The sequence below is a fragment of the Berghia stephanieae genome, chromosome 14 (assembly GCF_034508935.2).
Source record: "Berghia stephanieae isolate SIO BIC M18660-M18661 chromosome 14, UCSD_Bste_1.3, whole genome shotgun sequence".
Classification (NCBI taxonomy): Eukaryota; Metazoa; Mollusca; class Gastropoda; order Nudibranchia; family Aeolidiidae; genus Berghia; species Berghia stephanieae.
The window spans coordinates 16,843,937-16,864,998 of record NC_088373.1 but is presented as its reverse complement, the minus strand read 5'-3'; the positions used below and the strand labels follow the sequence as shown (position 1 = coordinate 16,864,998).

Genomic DNA, 21,062 nt, shown 5'->3' with positions numbered 1-21,062 from the left:
ATAGGACAGGGCGAAAGGGTTAATATGAATTGCAGAAAATGGAGCATTCGGCTGTGACGTCATCCTGGAAAACTCCAAATCAAAGATTGCGATCCCGTGACGATGTCAACAAGTAAACAAGTTGGTCTCTTCCCCCACTCAAGTTACCGCCATAGTGACGCATGCGCAGCAAATCAGTCCCATTCATTCATTCATTCAGTCATTCAGTCATTCATTTGTTATTGCTTTTTGACATCCGCGTGTATGAGTAATTCTCACTAAACTGTATTAACCAGACTATAAACGTTCAAGGTTACACACAGTTTTGTGTGTTGGTCCGTTATAGCCTACTTCCGGATGGCAATGTTGTGAGCTTCTCTGCCAAGTGCACACTATCTAAATCACATGTTTGTTCTTCACTGTATTTAATCTATCAGTAGATCGCCGTTCCTTTCGTTTCCCGTCTACGCGTTTCAAAGTACAAGTCGAGCAAGATGAGATTTCAGATGAACCTGAACACCGTGTTAGACTAGAGTAGGAACAAATAATAGTTCTTCTTCTTTTAAATCAACGACTTCCTTTTCATCATCATCATCATCATCATCATCATCATCATCATCATCATCATCATCATCATCATCATCATCCTTCCTCTTGTTCTTGTTCTTGTTGTTGTTATTGTTCTTCTTCTTCTTCTTCGTCTCCTCCTCCTCCTCCACCTCCTCCCCTCCTCCTCCTTCTCATCACCCTTCTCCAAGAACCCCCCCCCCCCCCACCACCACCAAAAAAACCCCCCCAAAATACAAAACAAAAAACAAAAAACAACAACAACAAAACGACAACTATAAAATAAAATCCAAACAGAAAGAAAACAAGCCCAAAGCAAGCGACCTTCCACCGTTGCTATAATTCATGTTCCACCCATTAATTCCATTCCCAGTCCAAAGAAGCTCCAGATGCTTATCTTGTCTAATTCAAACAATGACGGGCTGAGAAATGAATTAAATGCACAGCTGTTACGATGTCTTGTCGTTGGTTGTTTTTGGTTTTATTGTTATGATAAATTCAGTATTTTTGTGTGTGATTGGGGGTGTATGACATAGAGAGAGACTGGAGAGGAGAGAGAGAGAGAGAGAGAGAGAGAGAGAGAGGGTGGGGGGGGGGGGGGGGGGGGGTGGAGAGATAGATGTTTGAATCTGTGCAAGATATGTATCTCTTTTTGTCTCTCTCTCTCTCTCTCTCTCTCTCTCTCTCTCTCTCTCTCTCTCTCTCTCTCTCTCTCTCACTCGTAATATATATATATATATATATATATATATATATATATATATATGTGTGTGTGTGTGTGTGTGTGTATGTGTATGTTTATGTTAGTCTGTGTATTTATGTGTGTTAAGTAAAGGCATAGAAAGTGAAATTTGTAAACGAAGAAATGGGAGTGTTTGGGCGGTTGAAAGGAAAACGACACAGAATTATTTCAGGCTCCATCATATATAAAATGTAATTGGCTACACTCGTGTCTTTGTTATTGCTTTTTGCCATCCGCGTTTATGAGTAATTCTCACTAAACTGTACTATCCAGACTATTAACGTTTAGGGTTACACATAGATTTGTGTGTTGGTCCGTTATACTTCCGGGTGACAATGTTGTGAGCTTCTTAGCCATACGGATACTATTTATATTTCTGAACAACCGCTCTGCTCTCCACACCAGATTTCCCATTGTCAACTGGAAAATCAACCATAATAAGTTCAAGACATAAACAAGAAAAAGTAGAGAAAATGATTAAAATAAAAAACGAAAACAGACTATCAGTAATAAAATTTATTTTTTAATTTACGCTATTAAAATATATTTCGTTTATATTCATGAAGATTTTTGTTTTTAAGGGTTTTACGGCGCTTGCAACACATTTGGGTCATATCAGCGCCAGTAAAAAGGATGAAAATTATATAGTAAAAACATTCTTGATGTACAATTAAAAGGACTTGAGAAAAAGTAAGACAAAGGAGAAATGGTTCAAATAGGGAATAGATTTAGATTCCAAGAGCACACTATCTAAGTACTTAGTTTGAGATTACCTAAATGTTTCACCCAGACAACAGCACAAGATGCCACTATGTGGAATACACTCAAATGTTTAAAAATCATATGTTAAAAATATAAAAAATAACAGTACATTACAGAGAAATGATTTACAATGAAAAAAATATCATCTCCCAAAACTATAACTATACATTCAACTGTTTCCCTCCCAGCCAAGTACTCCGACCAGGGTCAGGACAAAACTTAGTAATCTCATCCCAAGACAAATACAGAAATCAATTGGGAAACAGATACAGGGGGATAGAAGACACAGCAAGTACCTCCCTGCCCACGAAAGGAGGTCAGAAACCCCACTCATATATATTGATGAAGAGGTAAATATAGTAAATATTTGTACGATTAGACATTTCCATAACATTCGTTAAAATGGGGAATAAGGAGTATTTATGGCAATTTATTATAGGGTGATATAAATAATATACAGTGTATAATGCACGACTCTATCAGAAAACGTGTTCCATATGACATCTAACTGCCATCATCAAAAGGAATTTTGTATAAATTGATAATAGCAAATACAGAAATGATAGTCATAATGATAAATGCAAAAATTATTATAATTTAGTAATAATAGTAATTTGATATAATAATAATAATAATAATAATAATAATAATAATAATAATAATAATAATAATAATAATAATAATAATAATAATAATAATAATAATAATAATAATAACAATAATAATAATAATAATAACAATAATAATAATAATAATAATAATAATAATAATAATAATGATGATGATAATAATAATAATAATAATAATAATAATAATAATAATAATAATAATAATAATAATAATAATAATAATAATAATAATAATAATAATAATAATAATAATAATAATAATAATAATAATGAAGAAGAAAAAAGGCGAAGAAGAAGAAGAAGAAGAAGAAGAAGAAGAACAAGAAGAAGAACAAGAAGAAGAAGAAGAAGAAGAAGAAGAAGAAGAAAATCTCACACATAGTAATTTGATATTATAATAATAATAATAATAATAATAATAATAATAATAATAATAATAATAATAATAATAATAATAATAATAATAATAATAATAATAATAATAATAATAATGAAGAAAAAAGGCGAAGAAGAAGAAGAAGAAGAAGAAGAAGAAAAATCTCCGGACCCCCCCCCCCCCCTCACCCCCCTTCCCCCACCACCCTTCTTCCAGCTCTATATTGAAGAAGACAATCTAGAATTTAGAAGTCAGAGAGAAATAAAATCCTGGAATAGCACAAAACACTGATCAAAGATTGAGTGGAATGAGGCCTAGCGTTTGTGAAATCCTAACCTGACGACACTGAGCAAAAATACGTTACATAACCAGGCAAGCACCGTTGAATAAAAAAAGTCAGATTTATTCTGTCTTAGTTTTAAATTGACTTTTAAAAAAACAAAAAACAAGTATTAAAATTTCGACCATAAAACTCGCCCTTCAAATCATAACTGTCTACCAAAATTGCCATCATCTTTTCCACAACACTGAAATCGAAACTAGGTTACAAACGCTCACTATAACTATTATGGTATGCCCTGAGAAAATCAAATAGTTTTGACCATCAAACAACGAGTTTATATAATAGGGGGCAGCGTGGCTCAGCGGTACGGTCTTTACTTCGTACCCGAAAGGTACCGAGTTCGATCACCCGCCGCTGCGCTGTGAGGCCTTGAGCAAGTCACCTCACCCTAGATCAATTTGCGGCGCTGCACTGCAGCTGGCGCCTGGGTTATTCCTGTCTTCCCTTGGAATAGACCCTAGAGACAAATTTCCCCTATGAAATGAATAAAGTGATTTTTTTTTCCTGACACCAGACCAAAAAAAAAAAAAAACGCTTTATAAAAATGATTGAAAAGGGATAATTTTTTCTGGCCCTGTGAACAAACAATATTAGAATGTCCATTGGAAACAAAACAATATAAACGAGCATACATACATACAAAAAAATGTGTCACCTCATTATCGAATGATGGTGTCTCCCCCTCCCCCTCCCCCCCCCCCCCCCGCCCTTCAAACTTCACCCTCTTCCCACTTAAACCCTCTTCATCCTCCTCACCCACCCCACCCCTCCTCTTATTCATGGTTTGATTTCATTATATAAACGTAGTTTGGTTTATCTGCAGAAGGGCAAAGCCCGAAATTTGTTAATTTGTCTGAGTACTAAAGAAAAGGGAACAGTGCGGACAATGGAGGTTTCGGGTACAAACCCTTCGTCAGCACAACAATAAGCAATTTGAAAGTTTTTTAAAACGCCCATTTGTTTATTGTTTGTTGTTATGCTGACGAATGGTGTGTACCCGAAACGTTCATTGTCTGTACCGTTCCCATCCGAAGCATTTCCATTATCACCTTTTTAAAAGTATTTTTACAATCCCAGACTTCAGGCAGCCCCCCACAGCGTTCTACTTTATTTATACATGGTTTCACATTATTCACGTTTTTATTCTTTATAATTTTCGGAAATATAATTTGACTGACTCGCTGAGGTATCTTTAGCTTTTAACAAACAAAAACAATTAAAAATCACACACATGACGTCATAATCATCTATCGCTATACACACTTCATGTGTACAACACATAGTCTGATTTATCCTTCATACTTCTCATAGTAACACAATTCAATTTTGACAGGGTTCAAATCCCCGTCTGGGTGAATCTTACTGTTGTAGCTGTCACCGTTATCATCCCCAGCCGTATCCACCAGGAACCATTCCTCCTTGACCACCATTCCACGAATCTGCTGGCACTGGCCGAGGTACCTGTACAGGTAGAACGGCTTGGATGGTGGAAGAACCATGGGATTGCTGGGCGGGGCGTCGTGACGACAACAGTAGTAGATCCTGGTGTAGGATGAATAGTACCCGTCAGGCAGAACCCCGGATCTAGCCGATCCACTGTGCTTGTCGTCAAAACGCATAAACCCTGGTTCAAATCCTCCTGGACAGTAGCCTCGTTTTCGGTTGATGCAGTAGGATCCTTTGGGCCAAGCTCGTTCGGAGTGGGTGTTGTTGATGACGCAGAATCGCTGGTTGAAGAATTTCCCTGAGATGATGGGGGTGGAGAGGTGAGTGGTGGAGGGAATCTGACTCTCTGCATTCGTGAGGTGTTGGCGCGTTCCTGTGAACCAGTCGTGATCTGTACCGGCTGGGCAGCCTGTCTGAGGCATGAGGAGTCCGAAGAACCCGTACGGCCAGATGTCGGCGTCAAAGTCTGTAACGATCTCTGTCAAGGTGCATGGCGGTGGCTGCTCCACCTTGTATAAAGCTATGAGTTCGTCAATTTTCGATTCGATTTTGTCGAATCTTGCGTCGTTGTCCGCGAAATGTCTCTCGATTTTCTCTGTTTCTATTTTGGCCTTCCTTTGGGAGACTTCTAACAGTTGAAGTTTAATAGCGTCGAATCTCTCCTGAGCTCTTTCTCTCTGTTTATCAAGAACTTCTAAAACGTCTGTGATGCTTTGCTCGCTGTCTTGAAGTGTGAAAGGTTCGCTGTTTTCAAAGACAAAATCGCCATGTTCGTTTACCCCGACTACGTCACAGCGGTAATTTCCTGTCATTTCCTCCGTCGCCAAATTCCATTTGATTTTCAGATAAGCTGTTGCCGGGTCTCCGATCTCGCCAGAACCAGACGCGTCAGGATCGCTAAGAATTTTGATGTTCGTCTCCATGATTTTCCCAAGATTTTTCCACGTTCCGTCCTTCGCTTCCTTGGCGATTCGAATTCGGGTGACCTTGGCGATATCGGTTGGGTCTTCCCCCTTGTTGTTGCATTCCAGCTCAACGTTTTCTGTGTAGAAGATTTCAATGTTTTCTGGTTTGAGCTCCAGATGGAAAGCTTGTATAGACGTGATGCACACCAAACAAATCAGAGAGAGTGTGAAGGCTGTTGTGGTGCTGAATGGTGTAGCGGAACTCATGTTGGTGAACGACTGGTGACGTCAATAAAATCTCACTGTATTTGGTTACCTTGTTTTTCTATGGAATACACAAGTCACAAGGTGACATTGAAATGTAAAAAAAAGGTGAATTTTTGCCCAATAAATAGCTTTACAAGGTGCCCTAAGCCCACAGCCACACTTATCATAGTGTAGAATGAGATTTGCCGCCTTTTTCGTGTATTTATCGCAAATATGTTCCTACAGTGACATCTCTGTAGTATTAAATAAATAAATAAATAAATAAATAAATAAAAAGATATATAATTAAACAAATAAATCAATAAATATATATATATATATATATACATAATTTTTTTTAAAATATTTAAAAAGTAAATATACCTAATAGTCTTCATTGGATTTCTTTCAAATTCAAAACAGAAATAAAACTTCTTTAAACGTAGACTATCAAAATTTATGAATGTGAATTGAGAAACAAAAAGGATACAGAGATTTTCAAACCCGTATATACATATATATATATATACACACATCACTAAACATGCTCAAGGCGTTGACAAGGGGTAACTAGCCAACACTAATACTTAACTTGTAGAACGATGCATGACGCCTCTAAAACGATATCACATTACTAGTTCCGACTTAGACAACGTTGTGAACGACCAGGTACTCATTATACACCTAAGTACGGTGGGATAATGTACTAAATCCAATATTTGATATCATAATATTTGTTTATATGTAAATATGTGAAAAGTGTGTATGAAAACGAGATCGGACATAGTAGAAAGAAGAATACGAAGGGAAAACAACATCCACTCATTGCCTTACCTGCCTTGTCTTACACTAACTTGAGCTTTTTGTATAGCGCAATATCCACCAAACGTGCTCAAAGCGCTTTACAATGTGTCCCTACCAACAGCAACACGTAACACGTAGAACGAGACATGACGCCCGTTAAGCGATATTACATTTTTTTCCGACAGGGGCAACGCTGTTAACGGCCATGCACTCATTTTACACCGGAGTACCGTGAGAGAATGTGTGTATAGAACCTTTTCCAGGGACTCAACTATGCGCCGAGCTAGGCTCGAACCCAGGACCTTCCTATCCGAAAGCGAGTGTCATACCACTAGACCACGTAGCCGCACACCCGTGTAGTAAAAATAGTCATTCAGAGTCATTGAGTCCATTTAGGCAGAGCGTATCCCAGTTTTTCTAGCGTGCAAATAATGACAATAGCAATCGCTTGCTACCCTTTGGATAGGACGCTGGTCTATCGCAAAATATTATCCACCATTTCAAAGAGATCCCAGTTTACACAATCACGGTTGGATGGACAAAGTGATCAGAAGGAGAAAAAGAAATCTCGACTGTACCCGGGATAGATCTCGGTCCCTTTGCATGTGAAGGAAGTGCTCTACCAACGGAGCTTTCGAGACCCCTTACACCAGTGCATGTTCTCTAATGTGTCACTTTTATGTGAAAATGAAAAAAAAATCTCACTATTCAACTATATTATGTCATAGCCTTTATCACATCGGGATGCCATTCAAAACAAACATCATGTATTCAGCTGCTTTCACATAATCATTTTACCAATTTAACTGCACGTAGTATATATATATATATATATATATATATATATATATATATATATATATATATATATATATATATATATATATATATTATATGTATGTAATTTATATCTGATTTATATACTTGTCATGCGTAGCAGTAACATATAGAATTTCCTCATTTCCATCTCAATGTGCTCCTATGGAAGGTCTGCGCGGAATCGGCGCTATGTTATTATTATTATTATTATTATTATTATTATTATTATTATTATTATTATTATTATTATTATTATTATTATTATTATTATTATTGTTATTATTATTATTATTATTATTATTATTATCATTATTATTATTATTATTATTATTATTATTATTATTATTATTATTGTTATTATTATTATTATTATTATTATTATTATTATTATTATTATTATTATTATTTATTCATTCCCAATTTAAACCGTTTAGAGACGGGAGGTAACATATCATGTACTCACCTCTGTAAATTATTCCCAAAACGAATGTTCTATTTCCTCCAACCCGTCGTCAAACACTGACTTCACGCAGACTACGTTGATACCCAGGCCGTTGTCAGACCGACGAACTCCAGACTTGACGAGACACAAATTCTTCTACTCCCACAACAACATCAACAACAATCATAATATTCTCGTGCTCTGAAAAAAAAATAGGCTTTTAAAAATTTGGCCAGAAAGCCAGTACTTCAAATATCATTGGATAAAAATGACCCTTCATCCTGTCAAGACATCCCAAACCTTCTAATTCAAAGAAGTCCCGGGTTTGAAAGTTGTTGAGAAGATAAAGATCATTTGAATTGATCGATATTGGAGGTATAAGATTTCTGGCAGAAATGTTAGATACGTGTTTATATCAGAGGCCGGCACAATACTCCAAATTCTTGTTGTTTCCAACATGGCCAGATAGATAGAAGTTTGTTGGAAAATGCCAAAACGAAATACGAAGAGTTTCAGTGGATGTATTTTATTATTTTATTATTATTAATTATTATTATTATATATTTATTATTGATTATTATTATATTATTAATTAATTAATTATTATGTAAATGTAGTAATCATAATATAGTATGTATATATAGTTTAGTATATTAGTAGTATAGTATAGTATGTATTATAGTAGTAGTAGTAGTATTTATGTAGTATAGTATTTATTATAGTGTATAGTAGTTTATATTAGTTAGTATGTAGTAGTAGTAGTAGTAGTAGTTAGTATAGTAGTAGTATAGTAGTAGTATGTAGTAGTTAGTATAGTAGTAGTTAGTAGTAGTAGTAGTATTTAGTAGTAGTAGTAGTAGTAGTAGTAGGTAGTAGTAGTAGTTAGTAGTAGTAGTAGTAGTAGTAGTAGTAGTAGTAGTAGTAGTAGTAGTAGTGTAGTAGTAGTAGTAGTAGTAGTAGTAGTAGTAGTAGTAGTAGTAGTAGTAGTTAGTAGTAGTAGTAGTAGTAGTAGTAGTAGTAAGTGTAGTAGTAGTAGTAGTAGTAGTAGTAGTAGTAGTAGTGTTAGTTAGTAGTGTAGTAGTAGTAGTAGTAGTAGTTAGTAGTAGTAGTAGTAGTAGTAGTAGTAGTAGTAGTAGTAGTAGTAGTAGTAAGTAGTGTAGTAGTAGTATTTAGTAGAGTATAGTATGTCGTAGTAGTAGTAGTAGTAGTAGTAGTAGTAGTAGTAGTAGTAGTAGTAGTAGTAGGTAGTAGTTAGTAGTAGTAGTAGTTAGTAGTAGCAGTAGTAGTGTAAGTAGTAGTAGATATTTTTATTTATAGGGCACCAGTATCCACAAGTAGTGCTCAGAGGTGCTGTACAATAGTTTGTTGTTTGTTTGTTTGTTGGGTTTTGTTTTTTTTTTTGGTTTCACACAAGTTCATTCATTTGGGTACAAAATCTCGACTAAAGTCACACACACACACACACACACACACACACACACACACACACACACACACACACACACATATCTTGGTCGATGTTCACATAGAATCACGATGAGCAGAATCAAAAAGATGGTTTGAAGACCGACAGACTTTCACATTGTCGGGTTTCTGGTGATAAAGAATTCCATATGATTGGAACCGAGAAGGCAAAACCACGCTTAGCAAACTTTGTTCTTGGGATGTTTTTTCTCCATTAGCGAAGAACTAACAGATCGCAGAGATCGAGTTTGTCTATATTCCCCCACCATGCATTCAAGGTATTCAGGTGATGTATGGGGAAGGCAATTGTAAACAAAACTAATGAAGTTATCTTGATGATGGTTCTGATTTGATGTGGTGTGATGGCAGTAGTTTGTCCCCACTATCAACTTTCATCAACCCGTTCAGGACATTAAAAAGATTCTTATTGTTGCCTTTACTGTCGTCCACTTAGTCTCTGATAGTTGTTCGCGGGATCGAGCCCCCGTCGCCGCGAAAGTTTTAAATTCTCTGTTGTCTTCTGGCACTTTTCTACTCACTTCATTCCTTGTTGTTATTTACACTTTACACTAATTTCTGTAATCGTAGATAGCATAAAAACATTCTCTATTAATTTTGAAATGAAATGAAAGTTCGAGATTGGCCTGTTGACGGATTGATAGTTGGGACAAACTACTGCCATCACACCAAAACAAATCAGAACCATCATCAAGATGACTTCATTAGTAAAATTGCTATCATTCGATCCAACATGGACAACACAGTCAACACCTCTGAATATGAAGATAACATACCACCTATGTCATGCTCACTGTCCAATTTCTGTATCCAGTTTATAATTCAATTAATCTTAAGGTTTTAAGTATTTTCTGAAATGCATATCAAATTTTGTATCAAAAATTGATAAAAATAAAATCGTGAAATTCGGGTGTACTTTTTAAAGTCTTTTTTTTTAAATGCAGGGGAAATAACTCTTCTTTCTTATGGTTTATTTAAAAATAGTAAAGTTAATTCCCTTATCATGACATATAAAAATCCAGTTCTACGTCGCTCCAGCGGCTTCTTTTATTACAGGGGAAATAACTCTTGTTTTCTTATGGTTTATTTAAAAATAGTAAAGTTAATTCCCTTATCATGACATATAACTATGTAATAGAAAATGATGTTGTCCCTTTCACAATGATTCTCTTCCTTATCTCTTCTCCTTTCTTAGGAGAGAGTAGTAGATTCACCGCCTAGTGAAAAAAGCCCGAGTTCTTTCCCATTCGCGTAAAAGTTTATTTTTCTTTACAGTTGGTAATATTGATATCTTAAAAATAAATTTGGCCGATTGGAATTTCAATTCGACTTCTTGAAGGTCATTCAGAGGTCAATCAAGTTCAAGGTTAGCTATCATCATCATCATTGCCTTTTTCACCCTGGGTCAGGGTATAGGCCACAGACAAACAGTTTCCATCCTTCTCTATCCTGAGCCAACTTTTTTATCTCATTCCAGGTCTTAGTCTTACCACTTCTCTGTATATCAGCTTCTTTAATTCTTCTCCATGTTCCTCGTGGCCTTCCCCTTGATCTTCTGCCCTGAGGGTTCCAGTCCAATACTTTCTTTGTTATAGTTGAGTCATTCTTTCTAAGCGTGTGTCCAATCCACCTCCATCGTCTTCTTCCTATATCCTCTCCCACTGGTTTCTGCTGTGTTCTTTTCCATACTTCTTCATTTTTTATTCTATCCATCCATTTTATTCTGAGTAGCTTACGCATGCACCTGTTTACGAAAATCTGTACCCTCCTTATACATGCCTGTGATGCGTTCCAAGTTTCACATCCATACAGTAGGACAGACTTCACGTTTGAGTTGAAAAGTCTTAGCTTTAGTTGAAGGGAGATATCTTTAGTTCTCCAAACTCTGTTCAAAGATGTGAATGCAGCCTGTGCCTTTCCTATTCGTGCTTTCACCTCTGCTTCCGTGCCTCCATCCTTGTCAATTATACTTCCGAGATAGCAGAAAGTGTCTATATCTTCGAGTTCCTGATCTTTTACTTTGATCTGCTCCCTTTGACGCGTACCTATCCTCAAGACCTTTGACTTTGCAGGGTGGATTCTTAGACCAATTGATTCCGAGAGGCTGTTTATAATTGTGTTTTTTTGCTTGCATCTGGTCCTGGGTGTGGGACAAAAGAGCCAGATCATCTGCAAAATCCAGATCATCCAACTGTGTCCAGGGGGTCCACTGTATCCCATTTCTTCTCCCTTTGGAGGTTTCCTTCATTAGCCAATCAATGGCAAGGATGAACAGGAATGGTGAGAGCAAGCATGCCTGCTTGACACCAGTCTTAATTTCAAAGCTGTCAGTAAGCTGATCTTCATGTACAACCCTGCAACTTGATCCTTCATACATTTCCTTAATGAGGTTTACTATCTTTTCAGGGAGTCCATAATGTGCCAGAATTTTCCACAATGTTGCTCTGTCAATACTGTCGAAAGCCTTCTCGTAATCCAGAAAGTTGACAATAAGAGGAGAGTTCCATTCTATAGACTGTTCCACTATGACTCGCAGAGAGGCAATCTGGTCGGTGGTTGAACGGTTTTTCCGAAAACCTGCCTGTTCGTCCCGCAGTTTAGCATCTGTTGCATTCTTAATTCTCTCTAAAATAATACGGTTGAAAACCTTTCCTGGGAAAGAAAGAAGAGTGATGCCTCGATAATTATTACAATTACTGAGGTCCCCTTTCTTTGGAAGCTTGATAAGATGTCCTTCCTTCCAATCCTTTGGGAATATCCCGTCATTCCAGATTCTCTCAAATAGTGGGTGCAGGGCCTCAGCATTTCTTTCCGCATCAACTTTTAGAGCCTCCGGTGGAATCTGGTCTGGTCCAGCAGCTTTCCCCCTTTTCATCTTGTTAATGGCACCCACAATCTCTGCTATCGATGGTGGATCACAGCTAATTGGTAGCTCATTCCTTGCAGGCAAAATTTCTGGCTGGTTGTCTGGTGGTGGTCTGTTCAGAAGGCAGTTGAAATGTTCCCTCCATCGTTCAGATTGAGCCTCTTTTCCAAAAATAGTTTTCCCATCTTTGTCTTTGACTGGTACCTCTGGTTTCCCATATTTTCCAGCAAGTGTCTTGGTAGTTTGATAAAGGATCCTCATGTGTCCTCCAGTCGCTGCTGCTTCTGCTTTCTCTGCAAGTCTGTTCATGAATGCTTCCTTGTCTTTCTTCACAGATCTTTTGACTTCCTTAGCTATGGCTCGATACTGCTCTTGTGCATCCAGTCTTGAAGCCCTTGTTCGGCTTGCATTCACTTGTTCCTTCCTTGTTCTCCTCTTTTCAATAAGGTCCAAGGTGGTTGGACTTATCCATTCTTTATGTTCCGATTTCTTTACCCCCAATACCTCGTGGCAAGTTGTTATGTAGACTTCCTTGATCTTTGCCCAATGTGACTCTACATTTATGTCCTCCTCGAGCTCAGTAAGAGGTTGGAATCTATTACTCAATTGTAGTTTGAATTCCTCATTCTTTTCCCCATCAAGTGCATTCACCTCGAATTTTCTTCTTGTATGTGATCTAGCCCCGTGTTTTCTGAGTCGGAGCTTAAGCTTTGCCAATAGCAGGTGGTGGTCTGATCCAACATCTGCCCTCTCCGTACTGTCACATCTTCCAATGAACGTCTGAATCTACGAGAGATACAAAAATGATCAATCTGATTCTCTGTCACACCATCTGGTGAGACCCAAGTTGCTTTCTGGATCCTCTTATGGGGGAACACTGATCCTCCAATCACCAAACTGTTGAATGCACAGAAATTTGCAAATCTCTCACCATTATCATTCATTTCTCCCATGCCATGACGTCCCATGATACCTTCATAGCCTACGTTATCCTGTCCCACTTTTGCATTAGCATCTCCCATCAATATGTTGATGTCTTTCCTTGGCAACTTGTCAATGACTTGTTGTAGCAGACCATAAAATGTATCTTTGTCCTCATTTGTTGCATCATTTGTTGGGGCATAGATCTGTACAATGTTCATGCTGATCTTCTTACTCCGTGTTGTAAAGGACGCCATGATGATCCTTTCTCCGCATTGTTCCCATCCTCTCAGTGACTTCTGGGCAAACTTGCTTAGAATTATTCCGACTCCCTGTGTATGAATCCTGTCCCCTCTCCCTGAATATAAAATCTTCTCCCCAGACTTGAGGTGTTTCTGTCCGGATTGTATCCAGTGGGTTTCGCTTACTCCAAGTATATGCAGCCTGTATCTTCTCATCTCAGTCACAACTTGAGAGCTTTTTCCTGCTTCATACATGTTGCGAACGTTCCACGACGCAATTCGAAGCTGCTTGTTTGGCGAAGACGTCATCGGGTCAGCAGAGTCCTTTCGGCTTTGTCTGTTGTCCTTCATAAATTCTGTAATTCCAGAAACTCTTCGGTCGCCCAAGCTAAAAAAAGGATTTAGTTTGTCTGTCTGTGTTTCTGTAACGGTTTGAGTTTAACGGAAAGGGGTGTTAACCCTTTGCCAACCCCCAACCTGGAGGACCAGGTGACTCAAAGATGGGGGAATCACACACCATTAGTCGCCTTTTACGACACGCTGGCTTGGCGTTGGGCTATTCTTGACCCTCTCAGTTGAGGGACCCCGGACACCACACGGGGTAAGGTTAGCTATATTAACATTTAATTATTTGCAAGTTATCGATATTGTATGAAATCTTTAAGAACATAAAAACTTTATTGTATGTTAAACACATTACACGTGCACTTCGATTTTGTACGAGTTATTGCCCTTGATTTTATTTTTAGATGAACAAAAATATTCCTCTTTATAAGATAACTTCCAAATCACACTTTATCTTCTACTATTCAAAAAATACCGTTTACTGTTTTGGATGTCAGTAACAAAGAAATAAAGTTAAAAGCAAAATATACAATATTTGATTGAGTTATCATTCTTTATGTTAGAGTCACTAAACAGTGCAAAAACTCAACTTGTTTCACACTCGTGTGTAAGTTTGTTTTTCTTCAAAGTTAGTAAGATCGATATCTTTGAAAAAAAAAGTCGGCCGATTGGAATTTCAATTCGACCACTTGAAATTTATCCAGAGGTCATTCAAGTTCAAGGACAGTTACATTTAAAATTTAAGTACTTCTACACTTGTATAATATTTAAAATTTTAGAAAAGGAAATGAAAAGTTTATTTTTTGTTGACCAATTCACAGGCACAGCTTGTGATGGATAAACTCAAAGAGGGAAAAGGATTGTATATGACATTTGGCAAGCATCTTTGTAATGGGATTTCCGTGGGACAATGAAACCACGAAGAAGGAGACACCCCCATATTGGTGGTCCATATTTTGCAAGCCCTTCAAACACAATCTTTCCGACCAAGACAGACCTCGAGATATTGATGTTGTTGTCATCCTCTTAGCCAATCATCATTATATAATTGCAGCTTATATTTGCATTCAATCTTATAAGGGAATCAAAGGAAGCATTTAATCTGAGCACGATTGCCACAAATATTGGCCAAGAGACTTGTAAATTCTTTGTATTGTTTCATGCATTTACGGGTTCTGTCATCACATCTGCTTTCAAATTTAAAGGGAAGCGGCCATCGTGTCGTTAGTTGTCTTGGTTTAAACATGTTTCCACCATGAGACATTGACAAATACCAGGATGCAATGAACTTTGGATGGAGACAGAAGGAGAGGACAAAAGTTCTGGATGGATAGGCTAAAGGAATAGACAAGGATGGACATCCCAACACTAATGAGGAAATCTGACGACAGATCTTGATGGATGACCCTTACTGTTGTCATCTCTCATGTCTCATCTACGACACCTCAGAATTAGGTGATGTGAGGTTCACGTTATAACATCCTTACCAAAGCCACACTGTCTCCTGTTATTCATGAATTGCCAAATATCGTGAATGCTCCATTCAGATATCTCAAAGTCTCTATATGACTCTGTGTATGCCAACCAATGCCAACGATATAATGGTGAAGCCAATGAACACAGTATTGATCTCGTAAGGATGAACATTTCCATCCACAAAACGGGAGACGTTGACAAAATCCTTCCAACAAGTGGTGTTCTGCATCAGCACTTTGAAAGGAATGTCTTTCAAGCGAGTATTTGGGCCACATTCAATGAGTCATTTATGTCTTACCAAATCCAAATAATGCGAAGGAAGATATTGATAGACTGATTCATGTTTTAACCACGCTGGTTGAAGCCAAAGCTTTCTTCCATACTAATCGATACTAATCGGATGTTCCGCTTTCCGATGCAAATGTAAGAAGGCAACAATGGACTGCAACATGTTTTGTAAATGTCATATACAAATTAAACATCCCTCTTAAACAAAATTGGAAAAACTTGGCCATTTCTGTCCATACCTGTACATTTTTTCTTTATGAATCATTGTTACCAACCTATAATTTCATGGTGTCTGGTTCTTAAACAACATAAATTATTTTAAATATGAAAACGTTATTTTGAATAACACCGTCGAATTATATTTTGTTTAATATATTAAGTGAATATTCTGTTTAGAAACGTTTGCAATAGTGCATATCATGTACATACAATCTCCCCTGAATAAATGGAGTATATGATTAAAAAGCTCAGATCTAAGTCTAGTACTAGATAACATATATTTCACAACGAATAAATGTGACGATTTTCAAGAAAAGAAAAGAAACAATTGTAGTTTTGGTAGAAATTGTTAAGACATTTGACAAATACATATAAATCAAGGGGCTTCTCCAGAAAATCAAAAAGGCAAATATCTCACACAGAATGTTTGAGTCATGTACTCCCTGAACAGATTAAATGGAAGGCTCGAGTTGGAACGGGAAGTGGAAGGACTGATAAGCCGTAATTTACAAATAATGTTTATCTCTTTAGTTGTCGACTGAATGTTGTTCTGTTAACAGTTTTCGAGGCATTTCACAAGAAAAAACTTGCTGCAGTAAAAATCTGAAAAGTACAATTGACTCTTTTGAATTGAGAAAAGTTACCTAAGATTTTTGGATTCCGGTTCATAACATGTCAACAATATATCTTGTTTTTTTTGGCAGGTATTGATTTCTCAATAGCCTACGAGTATTATAATTAGTTAGAAGTTTTAATGGGCGATAACTTCATTGAATATCATCTGATTCAGTTGGGTTCAACAAATTATTTTTGATTTATTCATTTGCTCATATTTTTTCTTGAAAAGTATTGTTTTATCAACAGTTTTCTAGATGTTTCACAAATACATACTTGTTTTTTGGGGGTTTTTTTTCCAATGTGAATAAGGGCGATAACTCATTTGAAATGTGAATAAGAGCTAAGATTTCTTTATATAGAGACTAAAGATACATAACCAAAGGTTTGTTTTCGTCCTTAGAGTGCTATACATTTCCTATTATCTTTTGAGTTCTATTTTTAGTAACAGAATTCAATGGGCGATAACTCCTTTAACTATGTTCCGATTTTTTGCAATTTAGAAAACATCTTACTCTCTGTGTGGGCTGTTATTTGTTCTCATTACAAGTTAGAATCTTTAACCGTTTAAGTGATATTCCGGAAAATAAGGCTATTTTTAGAAAGAAGATGCAAATAAAGGGACATAACTCCTTGACATGATTTATGAATTTAATTATTTTATTCTTAGTTGATATATTTATATCCTATTAGAGTTTTTTGGTTATTTATAAGTTATCAAAGTCTTGATATTTTGGGACCTCTGAATTTAACCATGATTTCACCTTCATTGACCTCTATGTGACCTCTGACAGGTCAGATCCAAGTTCCAATCAAACAAAAACGTTGTTTGTTTTTTCTGCTTATTTGGCTTATAAAGAAAGTAAAAATTTTAGACAAATCCGAATTACGAATGACGGGGACCCTACTAGTTGATTAGAACTGCATGAAATGATTATGTGTCGTATTTGTTTTTGTTTCCATCACAGCATTTGACTGGCCTCTCTCATTGTATAAACAAGTTAACATTCTTATCCAACCACGTGCCATAAAATAGCCAGAAAAAGGAGTTTATTATTACGTAGATATTCTAGACTGACAAAAGTGATACCCGCCCAGATTTCATTTCAAGATTGATATCAATTATATAAGGAACGTTCAATAGCGATGCTTTGAATGCTCGACTGGTTGAGAATAATGCTTATGCAATGTGGAATGATGAAAGCAGGGGCTGTAAAATAGTGTACATACATTATAATCTTATAATAATAAAATCGCTGCATGTTTTTAAACATTGGTCTCATGTAAGGATACGTCAGCAGTAATGTGTAATATTATTCGTGTTGTTTGTTTGTCTCACGATTTTATTTAATTATCAATTTATAATTCAACCTATTGAATAACTATTATATTTATTACATCTTTAGATGATTTTACATTATTATTAACACCATTATAATTATCATTATTATTATTATTATTATTATTATTATTATTATTATTATTATTATTATATATTATTATTATTATTATTATTATTATTATTATTATTATTATTATTATTATTATTATTATTATTATTATTATTATTATTTAGTGTCGAGCGGAAGTCTCGATGATACCTCAAGTCATCGGCCACCAACACTCAAAACTTCCCGAACTCGATGACCAAGGAAAAGTCGGGAATTCCCGAGAAGTAGCACTTCAACTGAGCTTTGGATGGCTTTTTTGTATTAAAACTTAAAATACATTAAATAAATTCACTTTGTATAATAATAAAACATTGATACCTATAACCATTTTGATCTATTTACGACGTTTGTGTTTTGTTAGCTGTTTAAAATATGATATAACGTCAATACCCAATACCAATGACTAGGTATTGAATGAAAGCACCGATGACTAGAGTGATTCTCGAGACTTTTTTGAGTCTCGAGACTCAAAAAAGCATCGAGACGCAAAAAAGTCTCGAGCTTCGCTGGAATCATCGCCGACGAGAGAGGGGTGAACAATGCAGATAGTACACATTGTTAGTAACGCGTGCGTCGCTCGCGCAGTATAGTCTCGAGACTCGGGACTCAATACGAGAAGCATCGACGACCAAGATTCTCGAGACGAGAAAAGCATCGAGAACTAAGTGGAGGTCGGGAAGTTCTCAGTCGTCGATGACCTGACTTCTCAAAACCTAAAGCATCGTTGACCTTTTGGTGAACCCCTACCGGGTGCAGTACATCAAATAACTGACAGGGAAGACGCTCTTTGGTTGCCAATCATCAAGTAATTGTTTATTCAAGTCCTTTAAATCATAATATATCACAGACTTAGTAACATTAAACATGCAGTATAGAAATATACATAAACAGAAATATACGTTATGTAATATAACGTCAATGCACAAGTGTAGTTAACTAATGATACGAATATAACGTATTCTATTAATATATTCAATTGTGACATTATTTAGAAATAACTAAATGTAATTAAGTGTATTATTCATAGAAGTAAATTATTAGTTATTGCAAAGGGCAATAACTCAACAATAACAATACACCATAACACCTCCCTTCTAGCCTGAAGGATACTGAAGGTTTAACCATCAAAATATTAACATAGACACACATAATGTAACAGTCCACTTAAAACACTATTTCAAAGTTAATTTGAAATTCTATGTTACACATCCAGAAGATCGCCGTTACGATTAACATTTAAAAGTCCGTACGAACAATACTATTTCAAATGTCCGGTGATCACATACACTATATCAAGTCCATTTGAAGTCCATGCACTGGAATAATCTGTTACAAGAACGTGAGTCTCGTTGTCACAATTAGAATATAACCACTATGTTAACTACTGTGGCGTGTGCGCAGTTGGTCGACGTGTCTTCTCAAAGTAGGACCATCCGGCACGATTTTCACACCGAACATTCGGTTTCCAATCGCTGGCACCCACTTGTCCCTACGCCCCCTCTGAAAAGACAGGGCATAGCACTGGCTGTTCACTGTGAACTTAGTTTTCCTAGACGAGCGAAGATTTACACGGCTGTGGGGCAGGAGCACATCTATCTTCGCCCGTATCTGTCGACCAATCAGAAGTTCGCTTGGGCTATTGCCACTGCACAGGGGAGTTCTCCGGTACTGGATCAAGAACTCGTGTAAGGCCTCACTGGTACTGAGGCTGGACTTCCTTAGCGACTTTTTAAATGACTGTACCAGTCTCTCAGCTGCACCGTTGGTCTCTGGATGATACGGGGCTCCTTGTAGGTGTTGAATACCCCGGCTCTCACAGAAACTGGCAAACTCAGCTGACGAGAAGCACTGCGCATTATCAGTGACGATGGTATGCGGGTAGCCAAAATGCGCAAAATCCTCGTCCAGCTTTTGAATTGTCGCCTTCGTGGTGATGGATGTCATCTGGTGGACACACGGATATTTGGAGTATGCATCCACCATCACGAGCCAGTTGTGTCCTTTGAAATTCACGGCGTGGTCGATATGGACACGTTCCCATGGTTTGTCGGGCATAATCCATGGCTGTTTTGGAGGCAAAGGTCGGGCCGCATTCCATTTGACCTTCGTCACCGTCTTTACTCGTTGATGTTGACTTCTCTTCCGACAGGCAGACTTTATGTGGCCCTTAATGCCGCAGTGGTGGCAAAGGGCTTCCTTGTATCGACAGGCATCATTCGAGTGGTTCCCGAGGCACCGGTAGCATCGGGTTTTCTGGTTCCCGTTCTCCGCTGATTTTGATTGGCGGTTGATCTCTGGAGACGGTTCGTTATTCGCCGTGGGCAGCTTACGAGCCGGATTTCGATATTGCTGGAACTTAAACACATCGGCATTTGATGTGCCGACCGTCTCTCTGGCAACTTTTCCAGCCTCCTCCACTTCTGCGGCGATCTGAATGGCTCGATTGAACGTCAGCTCGTCGTCCTTTACTTTAAACAAGGCTTTGACGATAGCCTCGCTGTTGATCGAGCAAACGAATCGAGTCCTCATTGCCTCGTCCAACGGGTCCTTGATCGAGGCAAAATCACATGTAGCTGCCTCTTGCCGAATTCTCGCAGCTAACTCGTGGACAGTCTCTCCTGGCTTCCTTTCTGTTCGTGTCCAGAATTTGTAACGCTCCCGAACAACGAATCTTTTGGGGTTGAAATGGTCAACCATGTGCTGCTCGATCTCATCCATCGATAATTCGTTGACGTCCTTGGGAGGAACGCTCTGTGAAGCCAGGTTTGCCAGCAGCTTGAAGATGGCACACGATTGGTTGGTGAGAAAAATCTCCGCAATCCTGTCCGATGGAATGGAGTTGGCCTTTACGAACGTCTGGAAACGTGACCAATAGTCCGTCCACAGCTCTGCGTTTGAATCAAACTCGCCTGGTGTTGGTCACTGACGACTTGGGACGATCCATCACCAAGGCCATTAACGTTTCCATCTGTTGACGCTGCAACTCCATCTGCTGTTGTTGTTGGGCCATCTGATCACGCAATAGCCCGATGAGCTCCTCGTTGGTCCATGCTGCTCGTGTAGTCATGACGATACGTCCAAAGCAGCCAATGAACGA

The 21,062-nt window shown here is 37.6% G+C and overlaps 1 protein-coding gene across 1 annotated transcript; it reads right to left on the bottom strand.

Annotated features, from left to right (window-relative positions):
* Nucleotides 1-4,147: 4,147 nt before the first annotated feature.
* Nucleotides 4,148-8,236, bottom strand: LOC144959860 (uncharacterized). Its single transcript, XM_078892666.1, has 2 exons — nucleotides 8,082-8,236; nucleotides 4,148-6,074 (listed from the first exon to the last, which is right to left on the bottom strand). The coding sequence occupies exon 2, from the start codon at nucleotides 6,014-6,016 to the stop codon at nucleotides 4,688-4,690; it is 1,329 nt and encodes a 442-aa protein (XP_078748792.1). The 5' UTR covers nucleotides 6,017-6,074; nucleotides 8,082-8,236; the 3' UTR covers nucleotides 4,148-4,687.
* Nucleotides 8,237-21,062: the final 12,826 nt, after the last annotated feature.